At 37.0% G+C, this 25,172-nt stretch overlaps 6 protein-coding genes and 2 pseudogenes across 6 annotated transcripts; 2 read left to right on the forward strand and 6 right to left on the reverse strand.

The window, feature by feature from the left end:
- Nucleotides 1-366: 366 nt before the first annotated feature.
- LOC139761254 (uncharacterized) lies at nucleotides 367-1,435 on the forward strand (annotated as a pseudogene).
- Nucleotides 1,436-2,884: 1,449 nt separating this feature from the next.
- LOC139761210 (uncharacterized) lies at nucleotides 2,885-4,155 on the reverse strand. Its single transcript, XM_071685253.1, has 3 exons — nucleotides 4,099-4,155; nucleotides 3,724-3,798; nucleotides 2,885-3,341 (listed from the first exon to the last, which is right to left on the reverse strand). The coding sequence occupies exons 1-3, from the start codon at nucleotides 4,153-4,155 to the stop codon at nucleotides 2,985-2,987; spliced, it is 489 nt and encodes a 162-aa protein (XP_071541354.1). The 3' UTR covers nucleotides 2,885-2,984.
- Nucleotides 4,156-5,661: 1,506 nt separating this feature from the next.
- On the forward strand, nucleotides 5,662-6,779 carry LOC139761255 (uncharacterized). The gene is made up of 3 exons (XM_071685290.1): nucleotides 5,662-5,711; nucleotides 5,885-5,959; nucleotides 6,343-6,779. Exons 1-3 carry the CDS (start codon nucleotides 5,700-5,702, stop codon nucleotides 6,682-6,684), a joined length of 429 nt encoding a protein of 142 aa, XP_071541391.1. The 5' UTR covers nucleotides 5,662-5,699; the 3' UTR covers nucleotides 6,685-6,779.
- Nucleotides 6,780-8,159: 1,380 nt separating this feature from the next.
- On the reverse strand, nucleotides 8,160-9,277 carry LOC139761256 (uncharacterized). The gene is made up of 3 exons (XM_071685291.1): nucleotides 9,230-9,277; nucleotides 8,982-9,056; nucleotides 8,160-8,597 (listed from the first exon to the last, which is right to left on the reverse strand). The coding sequence occupies exons 1-3, from the start codon at nucleotides 9,239-9,241 to the stop codon at nucleotides 8,268-8,270; spliced, it is 417 nt and encodes a 138-aa protein (XP_071541392.1). The 5' UTR covers nucleotides 9,242-9,277; the 3' UTR covers nucleotides 8,160-8,267.
- A 2,068-nt stretch (nucleotides 9,278-11,345) lies between these two features.
- Nucleotides 11,346-12,456, reverse strand: LOC139761257 (pro-resilin-like). Its single transcript, XM_071685292.1, has 3 exons — nucleotides 12,396-12,456; nucleotides 12,148-12,222; nucleotides 11,346-11,762 (listed from the first exon to the last, which is right to left on the reverse strand). Exons 1-3 carry the CDS (start codon nucleotides 12,405-12,407, stop codon nucleotides 11,442-11,444), a joined length of 408 nt encoding a protein of 135 aa, XP_071541393.1. The 5' UTR covers nucleotides 12,408-12,456; the 3' UTR covers nucleotides 11,346-11,441.
- Nucleotides 12,457-14,621: 2,165 nt separating this feature from the next.
- LOC139761258 (pro-resilin-like) lies at nucleotides 14,622-15,685 on the reverse strand (annotated as a pseudogene).
- Nucleotides 15,686-17,773: 2,088 nt separating this feature from the next.
- Nucleotides 17,774-18,890, reverse strand: LOC139761259 (uncharacterized). Its single transcript, XM_071685293.1, has 3 exons — nucleotides 18,842-18,890; nucleotides 18,596-18,670; nucleotides 17,774-18,208 (listed from the first exon to the last, which is right to left on the reverse strand). Exons 1-3 carry the CDS (start codon nucleotides 18,851-18,853, stop codon nucleotides 17,879-17,881), a joined length of 417 nt encoding a protein of 138 aa, XP_071541394.1. The 5' UTR covers nucleotides 18,854-18,890; the 3' UTR covers nucleotides 17,774-17,878.
- Nucleotides 18,891-20,765: 1,875 nt separating this feature from the next.
- Nucleotides 20,766-22,060, reverse strand: LOC139761260 (uncharacterized). Its single transcript, XM_071685294.1, has 3 exons — nucleotides 22,023-22,060; nucleotides 21,758-21,832; nucleotides 20,766-21,387 (listed from the first exon to the last, which is right to left on the reverse strand). The coding sequence occupies exons 1-3, from the start codon at nucleotides 22,032-22,034 to the stop codon at nucleotides 21,040-21,042; spliced, it is 435 nt and encodes a 144-aa protein (XP_071541395.1). The 5' UTR covers nucleotides 22,035-22,060; the 3' UTR covers nucleotides 20,766-21,039.
- Nucleotides 22,061-25,172: the final 3,112 nt, after the last annotated feature.

The raw sequence follows: 25,172 nt of genomic DNA on the forward strand, positions 1-25,172 counted from the left end.
CCTTCACTTTTTGAATTAGTAGCCAATCGGTGATCCTCTATACAAAAACTTACAAGCAGTTCATAGGGGATGGTTATTGTGTTAGTAGAATACGAAGAGATAATTCATATCCACCTTTTATGAATCTGAAGGACAATTGCAGATAATTCTAAGTATGAACTAAGGCTGAGAGGCATTAGAAATGAACTTACTGCACTTGGAAGTGTATTCTAGTCCCTTCATATACCTCTGGAAATATCAGATACTTAATGACCCAGATTTGTAATAGGTACTTCAAGTGTCTTATAAAGAAGGTAATATTGGTAAATACCTAAGAAAAACATGGCCTTGAACGTGTGTTGGTGTGGCGAGGTGGTATATAATGGACAGCCACTGAGGGCCCGGCAGCCAGTTCCTCCTGACTACACAGCCCACAACATGAACGCTAAGGTGACCAGCAAACTTGTGATTCACTAAGAATTCCATTTTCATGTTTGTTAGTCTATCAGTCCGCAGAGTCAAACGAGAACTAATTAATGAGTGTGTTCAAATGTCGTTTAACAATCATTTGATATTCATCATTATATAAGTACTATATGTAATGAATATTCTAAATTTCTTGCAGATCCTGATCCTACTGGGTGTGGTAGCCCTGGCCACAGCAGACAGCAGGGAAACCTTCGCTTATGCTGCCCCTAGAGTGAGTCATATTCACAGTACTCTTGCAGTACAGCTCACAGTTCTTTTCCTAAAACCCGTGTTTAGATTCTACGTAAATAGCATTCGTTCTTGTGAAATATACGTGATGGAATATTTTTGTTCAGAAAAAAGGAAGATGGGGACTTTATACCTTGGACAAATCTTTGCTGAATTACATATACACTAGATTTTAAAACTATTATAATTTCCACTATCATTATTTGGATCATAGATAAATTTGTGTAATCATATTCCAATCTTTCCTACTCAAGGGATCTTCTGAGGAGTCTTATGAGTCTTATGAGTCCAGCGAGGCTCAGTACAACTTCAACTGGGCTGTGACAACACGACGCCTCTGGCAACGACTTCGGCCACCAGGAGGCCCGTGATGGTGACGACACCCAGGGGTCGTACTACGTGCAACTTCCCGACGGTCGTCTGCAGACTGTCACTTACATCGTCGACGGAGACTCAGGCTACCTGGCCCAGGTTGACTACAAAGGAGAGGCCCGTTACCCTGACTCCTTCGAATCCTTCGAATCCTTTGAGTCACGAGAGTCCTTCGAGTACGCCCCACCCTAGGCCCCGTTACTTCGACTCTAATGAGTCCAAGTAATTACCTGTGTGATTACCTCACGTTTGGACTGATACCCTACTGATGAATCAAACCTTATATACTCTGATTCATTTACTCTCATTTATTTTTCCATGATCCATGTATTTATTTACATCTATGAATAAATCATTATGCAATCGAGAGACTGTATAGACTGCACTGACATCCTTTTACTTTATCAAAAGTTTGAATTGTGATTACGAATGACTAATACAGCAGTTTAGAATTTGTATGATTTTTGATATACAAGTATCATTCTAACGCTGATGCTTGAGAACCCACAATCTAACAATACAACGAAGAAAAATTATGCTTATACCTCATATATGTATTAGGAAGTTTGTACAGATGTGAAACAAGGCTGTCTTTTAGACGAATCAAAGAAAGTCAAAAAGCAACAGAAAATTTGGTCCTTTCAAGGCTGCTTGAGAAAGTGTATCTGAAGCTTAGAGATTTGTGTGGTATGAGGAGAAAGACATAAAGATGATTTAAAGGAAAATTGTTATAAACTTTGCATGCAGCTAGGTAGCCGTGAATAATGTCAATCGTGATCTTAAACGACGAATTTATTAATTTTCTTTTAAGCATATTCATGGTGCTGCTTTTAACTACTGAGAGTGGTAAATCATTCTATCTGTTAACAATCCTATCAAAAAAGAAAATAACACTCCTCATTCGAATTAAAAAGATCTAGCCTTAGTTAGCTATCTATATCAATATTATCAACTTCTTTCATTATATCCTGTTTTAAATCATTCCATATTTTTCGTTTATCTAAACTAGATATATCTAAGTCATCCTATGTGTTCTCATAGGACTTGTTTCTCATTCTGGGAATTCTCTTCGTTCTAGCGGCTATACTGTCCTATTTTGTATATGTGTTTCCTCAAATTGGCTGAACGAAACTGAACACAATAATTTGGGTGGGGACGCACCATTGAACTGTAAAGAGTGAGGATTATTTCGTTGTACCAAAATGCGAAAACCTTACAAATGACTTCATGTATTTCATTCTCTTTTCCTTTCACTGCCCCTGCGCAGTGTTTACTTGCTTTTAGGTAATGAGATATTACTGCATCTCAGTCGTTTTCTCATATAACTTTTGTAAGTATGCAGAATTCATTCTGTAGTATGGACTTTCATTTTTACGACCAATTTGTAAAACTTTGCATATATCGATTGTGAGACCAGAGCATCAACTGTAAATACTGCATACGCAGTTATTTCTCTTAAAAACCATCTGTATGTTTCTTTTTCTTCTTTTTCGACTTTCACAATCAAACTTGAAAGGATCCAGTGGTCTGTAGCAGTGTGAATTCCTTTGCATTCATTCTGAAGATACTTTTCTTTCAGATGTGTGCAACTTTGCCACGTACATACACGAGGAATATATATTTTCTTCCATTCATAATGTTGCAGGGGTGGGTTTTCAAGAAGCATAGCTTTAACGAGGCTTGTAAAGCAATGACTAAAGAAAAGTTGACAGACTATCTTATTGATTAGCGAATATAGTCCTATTCATGAAAGATACGAGGATTTCAACACAGTTTTTCATTGCACAATTATTTATTGATAAATATAAATAAATACATGTATCATGGAGGGATTGGGAAAGTAAGTGGAGTACAGTATATGAGCCTTGATCCATCAGAATAGAGTCGGTGCACATTTAGGGATATTGCACGTGTAATTACTTGGACTCATTAGAGTCGAAGTACCGGGGCCTGGGTGGGACGTACTCTCGGGATTCAGAGGACTCAAAGGACTCAAAAGACTCAAAGGAATGGGAGTCGGGATAGCGAGCCTGTCCCTCGTAGTTGACTTCGGGCACGAAGCCTGATCTGCCTTGCACGTTGTAGTTCACTGTCTGCAGACGACCGTCGGGAAGACTCACGTAGTACACGCCTTGGGTGTCAGCATTTTCTCGGGCCTCCTCCTGGCCATAGTTGTTGCCGGAGTCTTCGTGTTGCACATCCCACTTGAAGTTGTACTTAACCTCGTCAGACTCATAAGACTCAAAAGACTCAAAAGACTCCTCGGAAGAATCCTTGAATAGGAAAGATCGCAAAAACAGGTGTATATATTTGGAATATCTCTACAAAGTCACGTGAGTGTGTTTGATAATCGTTTTAGAACCCAGTTGTAAAATACTTTGGAATCGATTTCATTAACATGTGAAGATCATTTGTTTCTTCACACATGCAAAAATTCGAATACTTGTACTTCACAAAAACTAATACATTGAACGAAAATTCTAAACACAATATATATGAACAAAAAATCTGGACATCCTATAAGCGCACAAGAATACTATAAGAAAAACAACGTCTCCATACAAGAGCGTTGTTCAGGTTTAAGGCACTTTTCTAGTTGTATATCAATAGTCATCTCATCTGATGTTTGCTGACGATACAGTGAACATAACTTACTCTAGGGGCAGCATAAGCGAAAGTTTCCCTGCTCTCTGCTGTGGCCAGGGCTACCACACCCAACAGGATTAGGATCTGCAAGAGATTTATAATATTTCATTATACCTGGTGTTTATAAAGACAAGTACGAATGATTATGAAATAATAATAATCTCTTAAATATCTGAGCTCTTGTCGGGCTTTGTTAACAAATAAAGTTATAAGCATGAAACTCTATTTGTTTCGTTAATGATACGTGTGTTGGTCACCTTAGTGTTCATGTTGTCAGCTGTGCAGTCGGGAGGAACTGTCTGCCAGGCTCTCTGTCCCTGTCCATTATATACCGCAGAGCCAGACCAACCCACGTTCAATGCCAGGTTTTTCTTGTGTATTTACCAACTTCGACTCCTCCTTTATATCACTGATGGAATATCTATTGCAAATGTGGGTCATTTTGTAATTCATCTCTCCTGAGGAATACCAAAGGACGAGCGAGATTGGTGATATGAATAATAATTGTGCCAAATCTTAATATTGTCCTTCTAGCGGATTTTTAGGTATATGGACCTATAGTCTCAATGTTTCAGGTATATATATATATATATATATATATATATATATATATATATATATATATATATATATATATATATATATATATATATATATATATATATATATATACGTACGTCATTACTCATCTCAACATGACAGAGTTAAATTATTATCATTTCAATTTATGCTCCTTAGGGCAATACGTATTTGCAGTCCAGAATTTGTTGATGATGAGTTTGAGAAGATATATTCTATTGGATCTAAGTTAAAGTACCCTAGATCTTTCATTGATAAATCCCTCAAGTTAGCAAAGAAATCATTTTATAGAGTTGAACCCAAACCTCCCATTGACACCAAGAATCTTTTAGTTCTCCCTTTTAATAATAATTTCACTTTGCTTCCCATGTTGCTTAAATCCTTTACTGTAAATGTTGCGTTTAGCAACAATAATACTATAAGGAATATCTTAATCAGGAATTCAACAGAAAATTCTCTTGGATGCATCTATAAAGTGCCTTGTGGAAACTGTGATAAAATTTATGATGGTCAGACTGGTAAGGATCTTTCTGTTAGACTTAAGCAACAAAAATGTAGTATAAGAACGGGACAAGAATCAAATGCCTTGTTTAACCACGTTAAAAACTATGATCATTGTATTGACTGGAGTAACGCCATCTCAGTTATTAACTCTAACTCTATCACCAAGAGAAATATCATTGAATCTTCTATTATTGAATACACAAAGAATTATATTCTCAATATTAGTGATGGTCTATACACATTGGATAACTTTATTGTTGATAAAATTTGTAAAATGATAAGTTTATGAACGCTCGTTGTAGGTTTCGGACAATCACATGTTTACCAAATGGCGTCCTAGCTTCGTCTCTTCGATGTATATCAACTGACTGTTATACTTCTCTCTTGTGTCTTCCCTTATGATGTGATTATTACACGAGAGCCACTTGGGAACTTATCGTGTTTCATTTCCCCCTTCGACTCATAGAAATATCTTGATCACGCGCAAAATTGTGATCCTTTCCAATATATATATATATATATATATATATATATATATATATATATATATATATATATATATATATATATATATATATATATATATATGTATATACCTGAAACATTGAAACTATAGGTCCATATATCTAAATTTCCGCTAGAAGGAAAATATTAAGATTTGGCACAATTATTATTCATATCACCAATCTTCCCTGTCCTTTGGTATTCCTCAGGAGAGAAGAATTACAAAATGACCCCCATTTGCAATAGATATTCCATCAGTGATATAAGGGAGGAGTCGAAGTTGGTAAATACACAAGAAAAACTTGACATTGAACGTGGGTTGGTCTGGCTCTGCGGTATATAATGGACAGGGACAGAGAGCCTGGCAGACAGTTCCTCCCGACTGCACAACCGACAACATGAACACTAAGGTGACCAACACACGTATCATTAACGAAACAAATAGAGTTTCATGATTATAACTTTCTTTGTTAACAAAGCCTGACAAGAGCTCAGATATTTAAGAGATCATTATTATTTCATAATCATTCGTACTTATCTTTATAAACATCAGGTATAATGAAATATTATGAATTTCTTGCAGATTCTGATCCTTTTGAGTGTGGTAGCCCTGGCCGCAGCAGACAGCAGGGAAACTTTCGCTTATGCTGCCCCTAGAGTGAGTCATATTCACAGTACTCTCATAAAACAACAAATAATTTTACTCATATCATATAGAGGAACAGTGCCTTAAGCCTCAACAAAAGTTTTTGGCAAAAAGACATTTTTACTCTTATGGTCTTCATAAACACTCATAGGATATATATATATTTCTTTATAAACTGCGTTTAGATTAAACGTGAAATGCATTAACTCTCGTGAAATATGAGTATCTAATATTTTTCATAAGTGAAGGAAAAAATGGTCTTCACATGTTACTCATACCTAATCTAAATTATTTTACAACTAGATTTTAAAACGACAATCATTTACACTTACATGACTGATTACAAAGATATTCCAAATAAGTATTCATCTATTTTGCTCTCTTCCATATTCAAGTTTTCTTCTGAGGAGTCTTTTGAGTCCTATGAGTCTGACGAGGTTAAGTACAACTTCAAGTGGGATGTGCAACACGAAGACTCCGGCAACAACTATGGCCAGGAGGAGGCCCGCGAAAATGCTGACACCCAAGGCGTGTACTACGTGAGTCTTCCCGACGGTCGTCTGCAGACAGTAAACTACAACGTGCAAGGCAGATCAGGCTTCGTGCCCGAAGTCAACTACGACGGACAGGCTCGCTACCCCGACTTCTCCCACTCCATTGAGTCATTTGAGTCCTTTGAGTCCTTCGAATACGCCCCACCCAGGCCCCGGTACTTCGATTCCAATGAGTCCAAGTAATTACCTGCCTGATAATCTCACGTGTGGACCGACAGACTCATAAATGAGTTAAGGCTCATACTCAACTCTCTCAATCAATGATACATGTATTTATAAATATTTATCAATAAATTATCATGCAATCAAAAGACCATCCTCACATCCTTCAACTTTGTCCAAAACTGGAATATTCTAACCAGCAATGTGGAAAGTAATTAACATTTTTCAATAGACAACTGATTTAAAATCTCTTTTCCAGTACTGTTGCTAGAGAAGCCAGTATCCATTGATATTCAAAAAAAAATTATACTAAACCCCTATGATTTTAAAACCCATACATTGTATTAAATTCCTGGGTATGTCCATGAAGACTTATGGCACATAATGATTATTGTATACCCTTCTATTAGCTGGTAACTGAACTTAATACACATGCAAAAATAACAGCTACATAATCATACATAGTTTTGCTTGCATATTATGAAAAGATTATGAAAGAAATAGTATTACATTCAATATTGTGTCACCTTATGAAAAAAATATTAGCCGGGCACCATCAGTGCTCATATAAAGCTCATAATGTCCAATCCAATTAGATACATGATTGTCATGAAGATGAAAAAATGTATTATTTCAAATTATGTCACTCATCTTGAAGGAATAACTATGTAAAAACTTGGGTCAGGAGGACTTTGATCTACATGTGACATGAAAGGGAATGATGCACTGAAATTTTGAAACCATCATAAAACATTTATTAGAAGATATGTTTACAAAAATGCTTACAATATGCATCAACCCAAAGTAAGATGTAAATTCCAAGCCTACATCCGTGTCTTGGTGCCAGGGTAAAACGTTATCTATGGTCACCAAGGATCTGAAGAAGTCATATTAAGGAACGATTGAAAGATTCGGTTTTACGTGTGGCCCAAAGTCCCACTGACAGAAATTTTTTACATTTTCATACCTTCAACATGACTGACATAATTTAGATTAATACAATCTTTCAGCTTCATAACAACTTTGCACTTAATTGGATTGGACACTATGAGCATTATATGAGCACTGATGGTGCCTGGCTAATGTTTTTCATAAGGTGACACAATATTGAATGTAATGCTATTTCTTTCATAATCTTTTCATAATATGCAAGCAAAAACCATGTATGATTATGTAGCTGTTATGTTTGCATGTGTATTAAGTTCAGTTACCAGCTAATAGAAGGATATACAATAATTATTATATGCCATAAGTCTTTACAGAAATACCCAGGAATTAAATACAATGTATGGGTTTTAAAATCATAGGGGTTTAGTATCATTTTCTTTAAAAGATCAGTGGATACTGGCTTCTCTAGCAACAGTACTGGAAAAGAGATTTTTAATAAGTTGTCTATTGAAAAATGTTAATTACTCTCTATATTGCTGGTTAGAATATTCCAGTTTTGGACAAAATTGAAGGATGTGAATATGGTCTTTTGATTGCATGAAAATTTATTGATAAATATATAATAAATACATGTATCATTCATTGAGAGAGTTGAGTATGAGCCTTAACTCATTTATGAGTCTGTCGGTCCACACGTGAAATTATCAGGCAGGTAATTACTTGGACTCATTGGAGTCGAAGTACCTGGGTGCGTACTCGAAGGATTCAAAGGACTCAAAGGAATGAGAGTCGGGGTAGCGAGCCTGTCCGTCGTAGTTGACTTCGGGCACGAAGCCTGATCTGCCTTGCACGTTGTAGTTTACTGTCTGCAGACGACCGTCGGGAAGACTCACGTAGTACACGCCTTGGGTGTCCGCATTTTCTCGGGCCTCCTCCTGACCGTAGTTGTTGCCGGAGTCTTCGTGTTGCACATCCCACTTGAAGTTGTACTTAACCTCGTCAGACTCATAAGACTCAAAAGACTCAAAAGACTCCTCAGAAGAAAACTTGAATATGGAAGAGAGCAAAATAGATGAATATTTATTTGGAATATCTTTGTAATCAGTCATGTAAGAGTATATGATTGTCGTTTTAAAATCTAGCTGTAAAACAATTTGGATTAGGTTTGAGTAACATGTGAAGACCAATTTTTTCCTTCCTTCATGAAAAAACTTTGAAAACTTATATTTCATAAGAGCTAATGCATTCGACGTTTAATCTAAACATGATATATAAAGAAACATAATATGCACCTCCTTTAAGCGTTTATAAAGACCATAAGAGTGTTAATGTCTTTTTATCTGGGACTTTTGTTGAGGATTAAGGCACTGTACTTATATATGATATGAGTAAGATTGTTGTTTTATGAGAGTACTGTGAATATGACTCACTCTAGGGGCAGCATAAGCGAAAATTTCCCTGCTGTCTGCTGCGGCCAGGGCTACCACACTCAAAAGGATCAGGATCTGCAAGAAATTCATAATATTTCATTATACCTGGTGTTGATAAAGATAAGTACGAATGATTATGAAATAATGATAATCTCTTAAATATCTGAGCTCTTCTCAGGCTTTGTTAACAAATAAAGTTATAATCATGAAACTCTATTTCTTTCGTTAATGATACGTGTGTTGGTCACCTTAGTGTTCATGTTGTCAGCTGTGCAGTCGGGAGGAACTGTCTGCCAGGCTCTCTGTCCCTGTACATTATATACCGCAGAGCCAGACCAACCCACGTTCAATGTCAAGTTTTTCTCGTGTATTTACCAACTTCAACTTCTACTTTATATCATTCATGGAATGTTTATTGCATATGTGGGTCATTTTGTAATTCATCTCTGGCAAGGAACATCAAGGACAGAGAAGATTGGTCACATGAATACTATTTTTCTCAAATCTTAGGCATTTTATTGAAACTTTAAGATATATGGAAATATATTTTGAATGCTCTAGCTACATCACAAAGTAGCTCAGACTGTTATTATATGAACAGGTAGACTCGCACATCAGTTTATGATTATTTAAAGATTAAACCATTACGCCGAGGAGAGCAGGCTAATTTGTATCTGTTGTTTATTATTAAAATGACGAAAAATCACTAACACTCTTCTAAACATAAGAAATGCCATTCTGATAGATAAGGCATTTGAGGCACTTAAATCATTTAAAGAGTATGATGTTGATCATCTCCATCTGTGAAGATCAAGATATTATCAGAACATTTTATTTTGAATAAAGGAAATAGAAAATTGTAAAGATCATGTAAGTTATAAATATCATGTCCACGGGAAAATGAAGCTCAAGTGCACTTTCGTGTAATAATCACATCATTAGGGGAGACACAAGAGAGAAATATAAGTCAGTTGATATATATACTTGAAATTTTCAAAAACATTTTCACGTTGCTTTATAATAAATTACCTCACATACGAATACCTGAATCCTATGAAGACTAAACTATGTTTAAGAACTTGGAAAATCACCGTTTTCACAGGTGGGAGAAATGTTCATTTCTTGACCTATGGAAATGAATACTCGTATTATTATTCATTTGATGGAATCAAATGATTGTTATTAGATTCGTTTCTAAGCCAAATATTCCACTGTGGATTTAATATTTTTCTTAAGTTAGAATTGCCAGTCGAGGATAGCAGAAGAATGGGAATATTACTACAATGTTCACTACAACGAAGTGGGGAACGCCCTTCGTAACTTCCAACATAATGCGTTTTATATCACAACGAAGAAGATCCTTTCTTAAGTGGTTTATTTTATGAGAAAAGTACAGATGTTTCAAAACATTTGACAAATGTTTTGAGACGGGGAATAAGACCGCTTTAGAGTCAGTAAGTTCTCCATTGTATTTACTAAATTCTCACTGTTTCTATAGGTTGCAATGGTAAGAAGTGCAAGTGGTAATCGTAATGCAGTCCGGGTCGACCTCCGTAAGGTCAGTGCAGTGATCTTGGCATTCCTTAACATGACTTCTTCAGATCCCTGTTGACCATACATAACGCTTTGCCCTGGCACCAAGACAAGGATGTAGGCTTGGAATTTACCTCTTACTTTGAGTTTAATGTCTACTGTAAGTATTTTTCTAAACATATTTTCTGATAAATGTTTTATGATGGTTTCAACATTTTCATTGCATCATTCCCTTTCATGTCTCATGTAGATGAAAGTCCTCCTGACCCAAGTTTTTACATAGCCATTCCTTCAAGATGAGTGACATAATTTGAAATGATAATACGTTTTTTCATCTTCATGACGATCATGTATCTAATTGGATTGGACATTATGAGCTTTATATGAGCACTGATGTTGCCCGGCTAATATTTTTTCATAAGGAGACACAATATTGAATGTAATACTTTTTCTTTCATAATCTTTTCATAATATGCAAGCAAAACCATGTGTGATTGTGTAACTATTATTTTCTCTGTGTATTAAGTTCAGTTACCAGCTAATAGAAGGGGATACAATAATCATTATGTGCCATAATTCTTCACGGACATACCCAGGAATTTAATACAATGTATGGGTTTTAAAATCATAGGGGTTTAGTATCATTTTCTTTAAAAGATCAATGGATACTGGCTTCTCTAGCAACAGTACTGGAAAAGAGATTTTTAATAAGTTGTCTATTGAAAAATGTTAACTACTCTCCACATTACTGGTTAGAATATTCCAGTTTTGGACAAAGTCGAAGGATTTGAATATGGTCTTTTGATTGCATGATAATTTATTGATAAATATTCATAAATATATGTATCATTGATTGAAAAAGTTGAGTATGAGCCTTAACTCATTTATGAGTCTGTCGGTCCACACGTGAAATTATCAGGCAGGTAATTACTTGGACTCATTGGAGTCGAAGTACCTGGGTGCGTACTCGAAGGATTCAAAGGACTCAGAGGAATGGGAGTCGGGGTAGCGAGCCTGTCCGTCGTAGTTGACTTCGGGCACGAAGCCTGATCTGCCTTGCACGTTGTAGTTTACTGTCTGCAGACGACCGTCGGGAAGACTCACGTAGTACACGCCTTGGGTGTCGGCATTTTCTCGGGCCTCCTCCTGGCCGTAGTTGTTGCCGGAGTCTTCGTGTTGCACATCCCACTTGAAGTTGTACTTAACCTCGTCAGACTCATAAGACTCAAAAGACTCCTCAGAAGAAAACTTGAATATGGAAGAGAGCAAAATAGGTGAGTATTTATTTGGAGTATCTTTGCAATCAGTCCTGTAAGAGCATATGATTGTCGTTTTAAAATCTAGCTGTAAAACAATTTGGATTAGGTTTGAGCAACATTTGAAGACCAATTGTTTCCTTCCTTCATGAAAAACTTTGAATACTTATATTTCATAAGAGCTAATGCATTCGACCTTTAATCTAAACATGATATATAAAGAAACATAATATGCACCTCCTGTAAGCGTTTGTAAAGACCATAAGAGTGTTAACGTCTTTTATCTGGGACTTTTGTTGAAGATTAAGGCACTGTACTTGTACATGATATGAGTAAAATTATTTGCTGTTTATGAGAGTACTGTGAATATGACTCACTCTAGGGGCAGCATAAGCGAAAATTTCCCTGCTGTCTGCTGCGGCCAGGGCTACCACACTCAAAAGGATCAGAATCTGCAAGAAATTCATAATGTTTCATTATACCTGGTGTTGATAAAGATAAGTACGAATGATTATGAAATAATAATAATCTCTTAAATATCTGAGCTCTTGTCAGGCTTTGTTAACAAATAAAGTTATAAGCATGAAACTCTATTTGTTTCGTTAATGATACGTGTGTTGGTCACCTTAGTGTTCATGTTGTCAGCTGTGCAGTCGGGAGGAACTGTCTGCCAGGCTCTCTGTCCCTGTCCATTATATACCGCAGAGCCGGACCAACCCACGTTCAATGTCAAGTTTTTCTGGTGTATTTACCAACTTCAGCTTCTACTTTATATCATTCATGGAATGTTTATTGCATATGTGGGTCATTTTGTAATTCATCTCTGGCAAGGAACATCATGGACAGGGAAGATTGGACACATGAATACTACTTTTGACAAATCTTAGACTTTTTATTGAAACTTTAAGATATATGGAACTATAGTTTGAATGCTCTAGGAACATCACAAAGTAGCTCAGGCTGTTATTATATTAACAGGCACATTCGAACATCAGTTTATGATTATCTAAAGTTCAAACCATTACACCGGGGAGAGTAGGCCAATTAGTATCTGTTGTTTATCAGTAATATGACGAAAAAATTACTAACACTCTTCTAAACATAGGAAATGCCATTCTGATAGATAAGGTATTTGAGGCACCTAAATCATTTAAAGAGTATGAAGATGTCGATCATCTCATCTGATGAAGACATTATCGGATCATTTTATTTTGAGTAAAGAAGATAGAAAATTATAAAGATCATGTAAATTATAAAGATCATGTCCACGGGAAAATGAAACTCGATAAGTTCTGAAGTGCACTTTCGTGTAATAATCACATTATCAGGGGAGACACGAGAGAGAAATATAAGTCAGTTGATATATATATATTTGAAATTTTCAACAATATTTGGACGTTGCTTTATAATAAATTACCACACATACGAATAGCTGAATCCTATGAAGAAGACTAAACTATGTTTAAGAACTTGGAAAATTATCGTTTTTACAGGTGTGAGAAATGTTCATTTCTTGACATATGGAAATGAATACTCGTATTATTCTTCATTTGATGGAATCAAATGATTGTTATTAGATTCGCTTCTAAGCCAAATATTCCACTGTGGATTTCATATTCTTTAAAGTTAGAATTGCCAGTCGAGGATAGCACAAGAATGGGAATATTACTACAAAGTTCACTACAACGAAGTGGGGAACGCCCTTCGTAACTTCCAACATAATGCGTTTTATATCACAACGAAAGAAGATCCTTTCTTAAGTGGTTTATTTTATGAGAAAAATATAGATGTTTCAAAACATTTGACAAGTGTTTTCAGTCTGGGAATAAGACCGCTTTAGAGTCAGTAAGTTCTCCATTGTATTTACTAAATTCTCACTGTTTCTATAGGTTGCAATGGTAAGAAGTGCAAGTGGTAATCGTAATGCAGTCCGGGTCGACCTCAATAAGGTCAGTGCAGTGATCTTGGCATTCCTTAACATGACTTCTTCAGATCCCTGTTCACCATACATAACGCTTTGCCCTGGCACCAAGACAGGGATGTAGGCTTGGAATTTACCTCTTACTTTGGGTTTAATGCATAGTGTAAGTATTTTTCTAAACATATTTTATGATTAATGTTTTATGATGATTTTATTTTTGTCAGTGCACCATTCACTTTCTTGTCACTCTTACAGCACATTATTATATCGTACTGTTGAGAGATTCGGTTTACGTGTAGATCAAAGTCCTCCTAACAGAAAGTTTTGACATATTCATTCCTTTAAGGTGAGTGACATAATTTGAATTGATAATACATTTTTTCATCTTTATAGCACCCATGTATCTAATTGGATTGGACATTATGAGCTTTATATGAGCACTGATGGTGCCCAGCTAATATTTTTTCATAAGGTGACACAATATTGAATGTAATGCTATTTCTTTCATAATTTTTTCATAATATGCAAGCAAAACCATGTATGATTATGTAGCTGTTATTTTTCCATTTGTATTAAGTTCAGTTACCAGCCAACAGAAGGGTATACAATAATTATTATATGCCATAACTCTTTACAGACATACCCAGGAATTCAATACAATGTATTTGTTTTAAAATCATAGGGGTTTAGTATCATTTTCTTTAAGAGATCAATGGATACTGGCTTCTCTAGCAACAGTACTGGAAAAGAGATTTTTAATAAGTTGTCTATTGAAAAATGTTAACTACTCTCCACATTACTGGTTAGAATATTCCAGTTTTGGACAAAGTCGAAGGATTTGAATATGGTCTTTTGATTGCATGATAATTTATTGATAAATATTCATAAATATATGTATCATTGATTGAAAAAGTTGAGTATGAGCCTTAACTCATTTATGAGTCTGTCGGTCCACACGTGAGATTATCAGGCAGGTAATTACTTGGACTCATTGGAGTCGAAGTACCTGGGTGCGTACTCGAAGGATTCAAAGGACTCAGAGGAATGGGAGTCGGGGTAGCGAGCCTGTCCGTCGTAGTTGACTTCGGGCACGAAGCCTGATCTGCCTTGCACGTTGTAGTTACTGTCTGCAGACGACCGTCGGGAAGACTCACGTAGTACACGCCTTGGGTGTCGGCATTTTCTCGGGCCTCCTCCTGGCCGTAGTTGTTGCCGGAGTCTTCGTGTTGCACATCCCACTTGAAGTTGTACTTAACCTCGTCAGACTCATAAGACTCAAAAGACTCCTCAGAAGAAAACTTGAATATGGAAGAGAGCAAAATAGGTGAGTATTTATTTGGAGTATCTTTGCAATCAGTCCTGTAAGAGCATATGATTGTCGTTTTAAAATCTAGCTGTAAAACAATTTGGATTAGGTTTGAGCAACATTTGAAGACCAATTGTTTCCTTCCTTCTTGAAAAACTTTGAATACTTATATTTCATAAGAGCTAATGCATTCGACCTTTAATCTAAACATGATATATAAAGAAACATAATATGCACCTCCTGTAAGCGTTTGTAAAGACCATAAGAGTGTTAACGTCTTTTATCTGGGACTTTTGTTGAAGATTAAGGCACTGTACTTGTACATGATATGAGTAAAATTATTTGCTGTTCATGAGAGTACTGTGAATATGACTCACTCTAGGGGCAGCATAAGCGAAAATTTCCCTGCTGTCTGCTGCGGCCAGGGCTACCACACTCAAAAGGATCAGAATCTGCAAGAAATTCATAATGTTTCATTATACCTGGTGTTGATAAAGATAAGTACGAATGATTATGAAATAATAATGATCTCTTAAATATCTGAGCTCTTGTCAGGCTTTGTTAACAAATAAAGTTACAAGCATGAAACTCTATATGTTTCGTTAATGATACGTGTGTTGGTCACCTTAGTGTTCATGTTGTCAGCTGTGCAGTCGGGAGGAACTGTCTGCCAGGCTCTCTGTCCCTGTCCATTATATACCGCAGAGCCGGACCAACCCACGTTCAATGTCAAGTTTTTCTGGTGTATTTACCAACTTCAACTTCTACTTTATATCATTCATGGAATGTTTATTACAAATGTGGGTCATTTTGTGATTCATCTCTGGCAAGGAACATCATGGACAGAGAAGATTGGTCACATGAATACTATTTTTCTCAAATCTTAGGCATTTATTGAAACTTTAAGATATATGGAACTATAGTTTGAATGCTCTAGCTACATCACAAAGTAGCTCAGACTGTTATTATATGAACAGGTAGACTCGCACATCAGTTTATGATTATTTAAAGTTTAAACCATTACGCCGAGGAGAGCAGGATAATTTGTATCTGTTGTTTATTATTAAAATGACAAAAAATCACTAACACTCTTCTAAACATAAGAAATGCCATTCTGATAGATAAGGTATTTGAGGCACTTAAATCATTTAAAGAGTATGATGTTGATCATCTCCATCTGTGAAGATGAAGACATTATCAGAACATTTTATTTTGAATAAAGGAAATAGAAAATTATAAAGATCATGTAAGTTATAAATATCATGTCCACGGGAAAATGAAGCTCAAGTGCACTTTCGTGTAATAATCACATCATTAGGGGAGACACAAGAGAGAAATATAAGTCAGTTGATATATATATTTGAAATTTTCAAAAATATTTTGACGTTGCTTTATAATAAATTACCACACATACGAATAGCTGAATCCTATGAAGAAGACTAAACTATGTTTAAGAACTTGGAAAATTATCGTTTTTACAGGTGTGAGAAATGTTCATTTCTTGACATATGGAAATGAATACTCGTATTATTCTTCATTTGATGGAATCAAATGATTGTTATTAGATTCGCTTCTAAGCCAAATATTCCACTGTGGATTTCATATTCTTTAAAGTTAGAATTGCCAGTCGAGGATAGCACAAGAATGGGAATATTACTACAATGTTCACTACAACGAAGTGGGGAACGCCCTTCGTAACTTCCAACATAATGCGTTTTATATCACAACGAAGAAGATCCTTTCTTAAGTGGTTTATTTTATGAGAAAAATATAGATGTTTCAAAACATTTGACAAATGTTTTGAGACGGGGAATAAGACCGCTTTAGAGTCAGTAAGTTCTCCATTGTATTTACTAAATTCTCACTGTTTCTATAGGTTGCAATGGTAAGAAGTGCAAGTGGTAATCGTAATGCAGTCCGGGTCGACCTCCGTAAGGTCAGTGCAGTGATCTTGGCATTCCTTAACATGACTTCTTCAGATCCCTGTTGACCATACATAACGCTTTGCCCTGGCACCAAGACAGGACTGTAGGCTTGGAATTTGCCTCTTACTTTGGGTTTAATGTCTACTGTAAGTATTTTTCTAAACATATTGTCTGATAAATGTTTTATGATGATTTTGATTTTGTCAGTGCACCATTCACTTTCTTGTCACTCTTAGACCACAGTATTATATCGTATAGTTGAGAGATTCAGTTTGACGTGTAGATCAAAGTCCTCCTAACAGAAAGTGTTTACATATTCATTCCTTCAAGATGAGTGACATAATTTGAATTGATGATACATTTTTTCATCTTTATAACAACAATGTATCTAATTGGATTGGACATTATGAGCGTTATATGAGCACTGATCGTGCCCGGCTAATATTTTTCATAAAGTGACACAATATTGAATGTAATGCTATTTCTTTCATAATCTTTTCATAATATGCAAACAAAACCATGTATGGTTATGTAGCTGTTATTTTTCCATGTGTATTAAGTTCAGTTACCAGCTAATAGAAGGGTATACAATAATTATTATATGCCATAACTCTTTACAGACATACCCAGGAATTCAATACAATGTATCTGTTTTAAGATCATAGGGGTTTAATATAATTTTCTTTAAGAGATCACCGGATACTGGCTTCTCCAGCAACAGTACTGGAAAAGAGATTTTAAATCAGTTGTCTATTGAAAAATGTTAATTACTCTCCACATTCCTGGTTAGAATATTCCAGTTTTGGACAAAGTTAAAGGATTTGAATATGGTCTTTTGATTGCATGATAATTTATTGATAAATATTCATAAATACATGTATCATTGATTGAGAGAGTATGAGCCTTAACTCATTTATGAGTCTGTCGGTCCACACGTGAGATTATCAGGCAGGTAATTACTTGGACTCATTGGAGTCGAAGTACCTGGGTGCGTACTCGAAGGATTCAAAGGACTCAAAGGAATGAGAGTCGGGGTAGCGAGCCTGTCCGTCGTAGTTGACTTCGGGCACGAAGCCTGATCTGCCTTGCACGTTGTAGTTCACTGTCTGCAGACGACCGTCGGGAAGACTCACGTAGTACACGCCTTGGGTGTCCGCATTTTCTCGGGCCTCCTCCTGGCCGTAGTTGTTGCCGGAGTCTTCGTGTTGCACATCCCACTTGAAGTTGTACTTAACCTCGTCAGACTCATAAGACTCAAAAGACTCAAAAGACTCCTCAGAAGAAAACTTGAATATGGAAGAGAGCAAAATAGGTGAATACTTATTTGGAATACCTTTGTAATCAGTCATGTAAGAGTATATGATTGTCGTTTTAAAATCTAGCTGTAAAACAATTTGGATTAGGTTTGAGTGACATGTGAAGACTAATTTTTTCCCTCCTTCATGAAAAACTTTGAATACTTACATTTCGTAAGAGCTAATGCATTCGACGTTTAATCTAAACATGATATATAAAGAAACATAATATGCACCTCCTGTAAGCGTTTATAAAGACCATGAGAGTGTTAACGTCTTTTTATCTGGGACTTTTGTTGAGGATTAAGGCACTGTACTTGTATATGATATGAGTAAGATTATTTGTTGTTTTATGAGAGTACTGTGAATATAACTCACTCTAGGGGCAGCATAAGCGAAAATTTCCCTGCTGTCTGCTGCGGCCAGGGCTACCACACTCAAAAGGATCAGGATCTGCAAGAAATTCATAATATTTCATTATACCTGATGTTTGTAAAGATAAGTACTAATGATTATGAAATGATAATAATCTCTTAAATATCTGAGCTCTTGTCGGGCTTTGTTAACAAATAAAGTTATAAGCATGAAACTATTTGTTTCGTTAATGATACGTGTGTTGGTCACCTTAGTGTTCATGTTGTCAGCTGTGCAGTCGGGAGGAACTGTCTGCCAGGCTCTCTGTCCCTGTCCATTATATACCGCAGAGCCAGACCAACCCACGTTCAATGTCAAGTTTTTCTGGTGTATTTACCAACTTCGACTCCTCCTTTATATCACTCATGGAATGTCTATTGCAAATGTGGGTCATTTTCTAATTCATCTCTGGCAAGGAACATCAAGGACAGGCAAGACTGATTACATAAATACTTCTTGTGAGATATCTTATGTTTTGTATTGAAACTTTAGATATATGGAAGTATACTTTGAATGTCCAAAGAACACCACAAAGTAGATCAGACTGTTATGATATGAACAGAGGGCTTGCACATCAGTTTTTGATTATCAAAAATTCTAAGCCATTACACTGTCGAGAGCAGACTAATTTGTATCTGTCTTTTATCATTAAGATGACAAAAAATCACTAACACTCTTCTAAACATAAGAAATGCCATTCTGATAGATAAGGTATTTGAGGCACTTAAATCATGTAAAGAGTAGGAAGATGCATGAAATACATACTTATATATATATATATATATATATATATATATATATATATATATATATATATATATATATATATATATATATATATATATATATATATATATATATATATATATATATATATATATATATATACTAGGAAGTTTCAAAAATATCATGATGGATTATGATTAATTGTCTTATACAGGAATAGCTGAAATTCATGAACAAAGTTAGACTCTATATAAGTACTTGGAAAAACATTGCTTTCACACGTGTAAGAAATGTTCAGTTTATTCACACACAATCAAATGAAAATTTATATTGTTCTTCTTTCGAAGGAATCGACTGTTTGTTATCAGATTCTCTCCAGAGCAAAATATTCCACTGTTGATTTAATCTTTTTCGTAAGTTAGAATTGCTAATTGAGGATAGCCGAAGAATGGGAATGTTACTCCAACATTTAGTACAACAAGGAAGGGAGTGCCTATTATAACTGCCGAAAAATATCGTTATATTTCTCAACGAATGATATCCTTTCATGAGTGGTCTATTTTTCGAGAAAAGTACAGATGTTTCAAAAGCACTTGTCATATATATATATCATGTGTCGGGGAATAGGACCCGTTCAGTGTCAATAAGTTATCCATTGTACTAACTAAATTCTCACATCGTTTCTGTAGGTTGCAATAGTTAGAGGTTCAATGCGGGTCGACCTCCGTAAGGTCAGTGAAGCGCTCTTGGCATTCCATAACATGACTTCTTCAGATCCCTCTTGACCATACATAACGCTTTGCCCTGGCACCTAGACAGGGATGTAGGTTTGGAATTTATCTCTTATTTTGGGTTTAATGCATTGTGTAAGTATTTTTGTTAGCAGACTTTGTGACAAGTGTTTTATGACACTTTCACCTTCGCCAGTGTCTACTTTACTTTTCATGTCACTATTAGAGCACATTATTATGGCCTTCTGGTAAGAGACTTGGTTTTACGTGTATCCCGAAGTCCTTCTGAAAAGGAAGTTTCTATATTTCCATTCCTTCAAGATGGCATACATAATTTGGGCTCATTCTACGATTTTCCATCTTCGTAACAACTTTGCGCCTACTTGGAATGAACATTATCAATTTCGTATGACTGCTGATGTGCCTGGCTAAATCTTTCATAAGCTGTCACAACAGTGAATGTAATTATATTTTCTTCATGATATTTGCATAATGTGCAAGCAAAACCATGTATATTTGTGTAGCTTTTATTTTTTCATGTGGATTAAGCTCAGTTACCAGCTAATAGAAAGGTATACAATGATTATTTCGTGTCGCATGTCTTCATGGAGATACCCAGTAATTCAACACAATGTATGGGTTTTAAAATCATAAGGGTTTAGTATTATTTTCTTTAAAAGATCATTGGATAATGACTTCTCTAGCAACAGTGCCGGATAAGAGATTTTACATCAATTGTCTATTTGAAAAATGTTGATTGCTCTCTACATTGCTGGTTAGAATATTCCAGTTTTGGATAAAGCTGAAGGATGTGTATATGGTCTTTTGATTGCATGATAATTTATTAATAAATAATTATAAATACATGTATCATTGATTGAGAGAGTTGAGTATGAGCCTTAACTCATTTATGAGTCTGTCGGTCCACACGTGAAATTATCAGGCAGGTAATTACTTGGACTCATTGGAGTCGAAGTACCGGGGCCTGGGTGGGGCGTATTCGAAGGACTCAAAGGACTCAAAGGACTCAAAGGAATGGGAGTCGGGGTAGCGAGCCTGTCCGTCGTAGTTGACTTCGGGCACGAAGCCTGATCTGCCTTGCACGTTGTAGTTCACTGTCTGTAGACGACCGTCGGGAAGACTCACGTAGTACACGCCTTGGGTGTCCGCATTTTCTCGGGCCTCCTCCTGGCCGTAGTTGTTGCCGGAGTCTGCGTGTTGCACATCCCACTTGAAGTTGTACTTAACCTCGTCAGACTCATAAGACTCAAAAGACTCAAAAGACTCCTCGGAAGAAAACTTGAATATGGAAGAGAGCAAAATAGGTGAGTTCGTGTTTGGAATATCTCTATAATCAAAGACATATAACCTGGTAATGATTGCCTTTTCAGGGTCTGGCTTTAAAATCATTTGGAGAAAAACTTGAGTAAACTGTAAAGTTATTTTCATTTTGGAGGGGCTAATGGAAAATATCAATTATCTATATTTCACATTGCCTAATGAATTCAACATATACTCTAAACACAGTATGTGTAGCAATATGTAGATCATGAAATGAATTACTTTCCTATACAACGAGATATTTTTAGGCTTAGGGCACGGGTGTAGTTTTACGTTATGAAAACCAAATAATTTTTGAATTATGGAATGAACTATGACCATCACTTACTCTAGGGGCAGCATAAGCGAAGGTTTCCCTACTCTCTGCTGCAGCCAGGGCTACCACACCCAAAAGGATCAGGACCTGTAAGAAAGTTAAAATATTTCTTTATGCCTGTGATGACTATCAATATTCAGTGATGAATATTAATGATTGTCATTGAAGAATATCTAGGCACTCTCATTTCTCAGCTCGTCGTGCCTGAGTTTTGTTACATGATTGAGTTAAAAACGTGGACGTGGATTTCTTCGTTAATGAAAAGGGTGTTGGATACCTTAGTGTTCATGTTGTCAGCTGTACAGTCAGGAGGAACTGGCTGACGAGTCTCCAGTAGCTGTGCATTATATGCCGCAGCGCCAGACCAATCTACACTCAAGGTTAAGTTTTTCTTGTGTATTTACCAACTTCGACTCCTCCTTTATATTACTAATGGATTGTCTATTGCAAATGTGGGTCATTTTGTAATTCTTCTCTCCAAAGGATCATCAAGGGACAGACAAAATTGATCATATGATAACAGTTTGCACCGAATCTCACATTCTTCATCAAAGACTCAGATAAATGGAATCATATATACATCGGTGTTAAAGGAATATCTCACAGTAACTGAAGCACTATTATACGATGTGAACGATGAACTCTTCTCGTCAGAAACTGCATCATCTACACCTATACATTGCCTTGCTGTGGACAAGTGATCTATCTGGTTTCCTCTTAAAACCATATGATAAAAAAAAATCAATAGCAAACCGTCAGAACCTAATATATTCTCTTTACCACTTCCAGTCGCCACGTAATGAAACACCAGCTAAAGGCTGGGCTCTTCAACCTTGCCCTGCTATTTCACTAACACCCTGGCCCCTGCGTTGATCTGGGCCGCCCTGAATTAAGCATTTCCTAAGAGGGGTTTCTATATGACGTAATACTGGACACAAACAAAGCACTGGCGACTCCCTTTATAGACCTCGAGAAGAGGGTTCGATTCGCTACTTGTCTACTGATGATTTTTCAGAACATTAGCGTCATGAAGGCAAAGATGATTTGCTAACCTCACTGCGAGAGAATAAAAGTTAAAGTCTTTTAGGTTATCGGGGCAGTTTCAGCCTTCAAAAATCAAGGAAGCTAAGATATAACCAAACGACAGAACTACGATGGTGAATCTCTCTCACGTATTCTAAAGACCACATGATGTAGTCTTCGCATCATACAACATATTCTTTTCTTGCGTATGCAACATATAGAACAGTGAACGGACGGAAAACTGAAATCACATTTTAAACTACGTATAAATCACTCATTCAAGACAACCAGATCAGCTTTTACTAAGACGGTGTTTGAGGACAATCCAATCTCACTATGTCAGAGACAGGGTACCTGTTTGTTGAGTACTCTCTGGGTAAACTATGCAGTGGGTAGGGATCAACTTTCGGGCGTGAGTAATTTCGTATTCTTTAATTAAACATCCATAAAGGTTAGGTCAAAGGCCTGGCCACCATATTTAAGGGTCGTTCCGTCGTGCTCAAGGGTCGCACCGTCGTGCTCAAGGGTCGTGCCGTCGTGCTCAAGGATCATACCGTCGTGTTCAAGGATCGTACCTTCGTGCTCAAGGATCGTACCTTCGTGCTCAAGGATCGTACCGTCGTGTTCAAGGATCGTACTTTCGTGCTCAAGGATCGTACCGTCGCGTTCAAGGGTCGTACCTTCGTGTTCAAGGGTCGTGTACCGTCGTGTTCAAGGGTCGTACCGTCGTATTCAAGGGTCGTACCTTCATGTTCAAGGGTCGTGTACCGTCGTGCTCAAGGATCATACCGTCGTGTTCAAGGGTCGTGTACCGTCGTGCTCAAGGATCATACCGTCGTGTTCAAGGGTCGTGTACCGTCGTGCTCAAGGATCGTACTGTCGTGCTCAAGAGTGGAACTTAACGGAGCCAAACATATAAAGTGGTTCCGCCAGAACGTGACAAGGGTGAATGAAACTCATCAGCAATAATCGTCGTCGAAAACTTAGATTTCACATTAGTACGCGGTCGCCCAGATCCGCCTCCATCCCTATAATCCAACCCTGCTGAGTGTGTGCAGTGCAATGACCTCTGGTGGACTGGGAAAGGTCATCCAGTCATGACTTTTCTCTTCAATTCCTCTGCTATTTTGCCACTTTCCCATCTGCATTTCCTGCCTCCTCGAAGTCGCCTAACCTTTCCTTCCGCGATGCTGCAGTGGCATCCTATCAGCCGTTGTCCTTCAAGTACAGGGAGCAGGGACAGCAGCTTTAGGAAAGGTAAACACGATACTTGTAACACCGTCCACACCTTCGATGGCTCAAGTCTTGGTTCATGGACGCCTTCCTTGGCATCCGGCAGACCCTAAACTTTGAACAGAGAACTACACTCCGTCACTTTGTATCGAATTAGACCATCTCCTGGCTTCTACACAAGCTACGTCTTCCTCACAAAATGAAAACAATTCGTCGTCTCGCACATACACAAAAGGCCTAAAAAAAAAGAAAAGAAAGGTCAACGAACTCAATATTAGTCGACACCTTGAGAGCTTAACCCAGCCTTCTGTTTGGGGATCGCCTGTATCCCAACCCCAGCTGGAGATATCCCTAAATTCTTCCCTCATTAGGGCTGACGTGTTGTATCCTCCAACAGCATTCGAATCTTCACCAGTACGATCACAGAACTAGTATCCACCAGACCTCCTTTCAGCATTGAGACCTGGCAGCAGCCGCGTTGATGACGCATTGGACACTGCCCTACTTGAGGACACCCTAGCAGCTCAGTGCTCATGCTCTCCAGCAGGAGGGAGTTGGAAATATCAACAGTGAGGCAGGCAATTCCCCCTGACACCAAAACAACTCACCCATGACATCATACTACACAGTGGAAGAGCAATCCATGTTGCATTAAGCTCTACTTTGATAACCTTACCGAAGATCAATCCTGGTTCAAACTAGATTAAAGTGAGAAGAAAAGAAAAGAGAGAGAGAAAAAAAAGAGCTAAATCGACCTTGCAAGAAGGGATGTTGTGATGAGAGGTGTCTATCAAGGCTCTCTCTTCGTCCACCTGGTCCCCCGTTACCTCACGATCACCAGATATCTATTGACGAAGCATAGACACATCACTCGACGAGACACATATCAGAGAAACAGTCATAAAGACACAGAGATCAAAATTCTCACGATACAAAGACTCAGATAAGTTCGAGTTCATATATTCTATTTTTTTTTTCCTCTCTCTCTCAGTATTAAGTAAGTAGCCAGGAGATATCTGACCGCGACCTTCCCAGGTGAAACTAACGTTAGAACATTGGAATAAAAGAATAGCTTTTACTGTGCAAGGCGGGGCTGTGCACCTCGCTTTACGAAACGATGAAGAAAGAAAAGAGCAATGATAAGGCTCGCTTAAAAGGAAAAAAAAAAAGA

Source organism: Panulirus ornatus, chromosome 39 (assembly GCF_036320965.1).
Source record: "Panulirus ornatus isolate Po-2019 chromosome 39, ASM3632096v1, whole genome shotgun sequence".
Classification (NCBI taxonomy): Eukaryota; Metazoa; Arthropoda; class Malacostraca; order Decapoda; family Palinuridae; genus Panulirus; species Panulirus ornatus.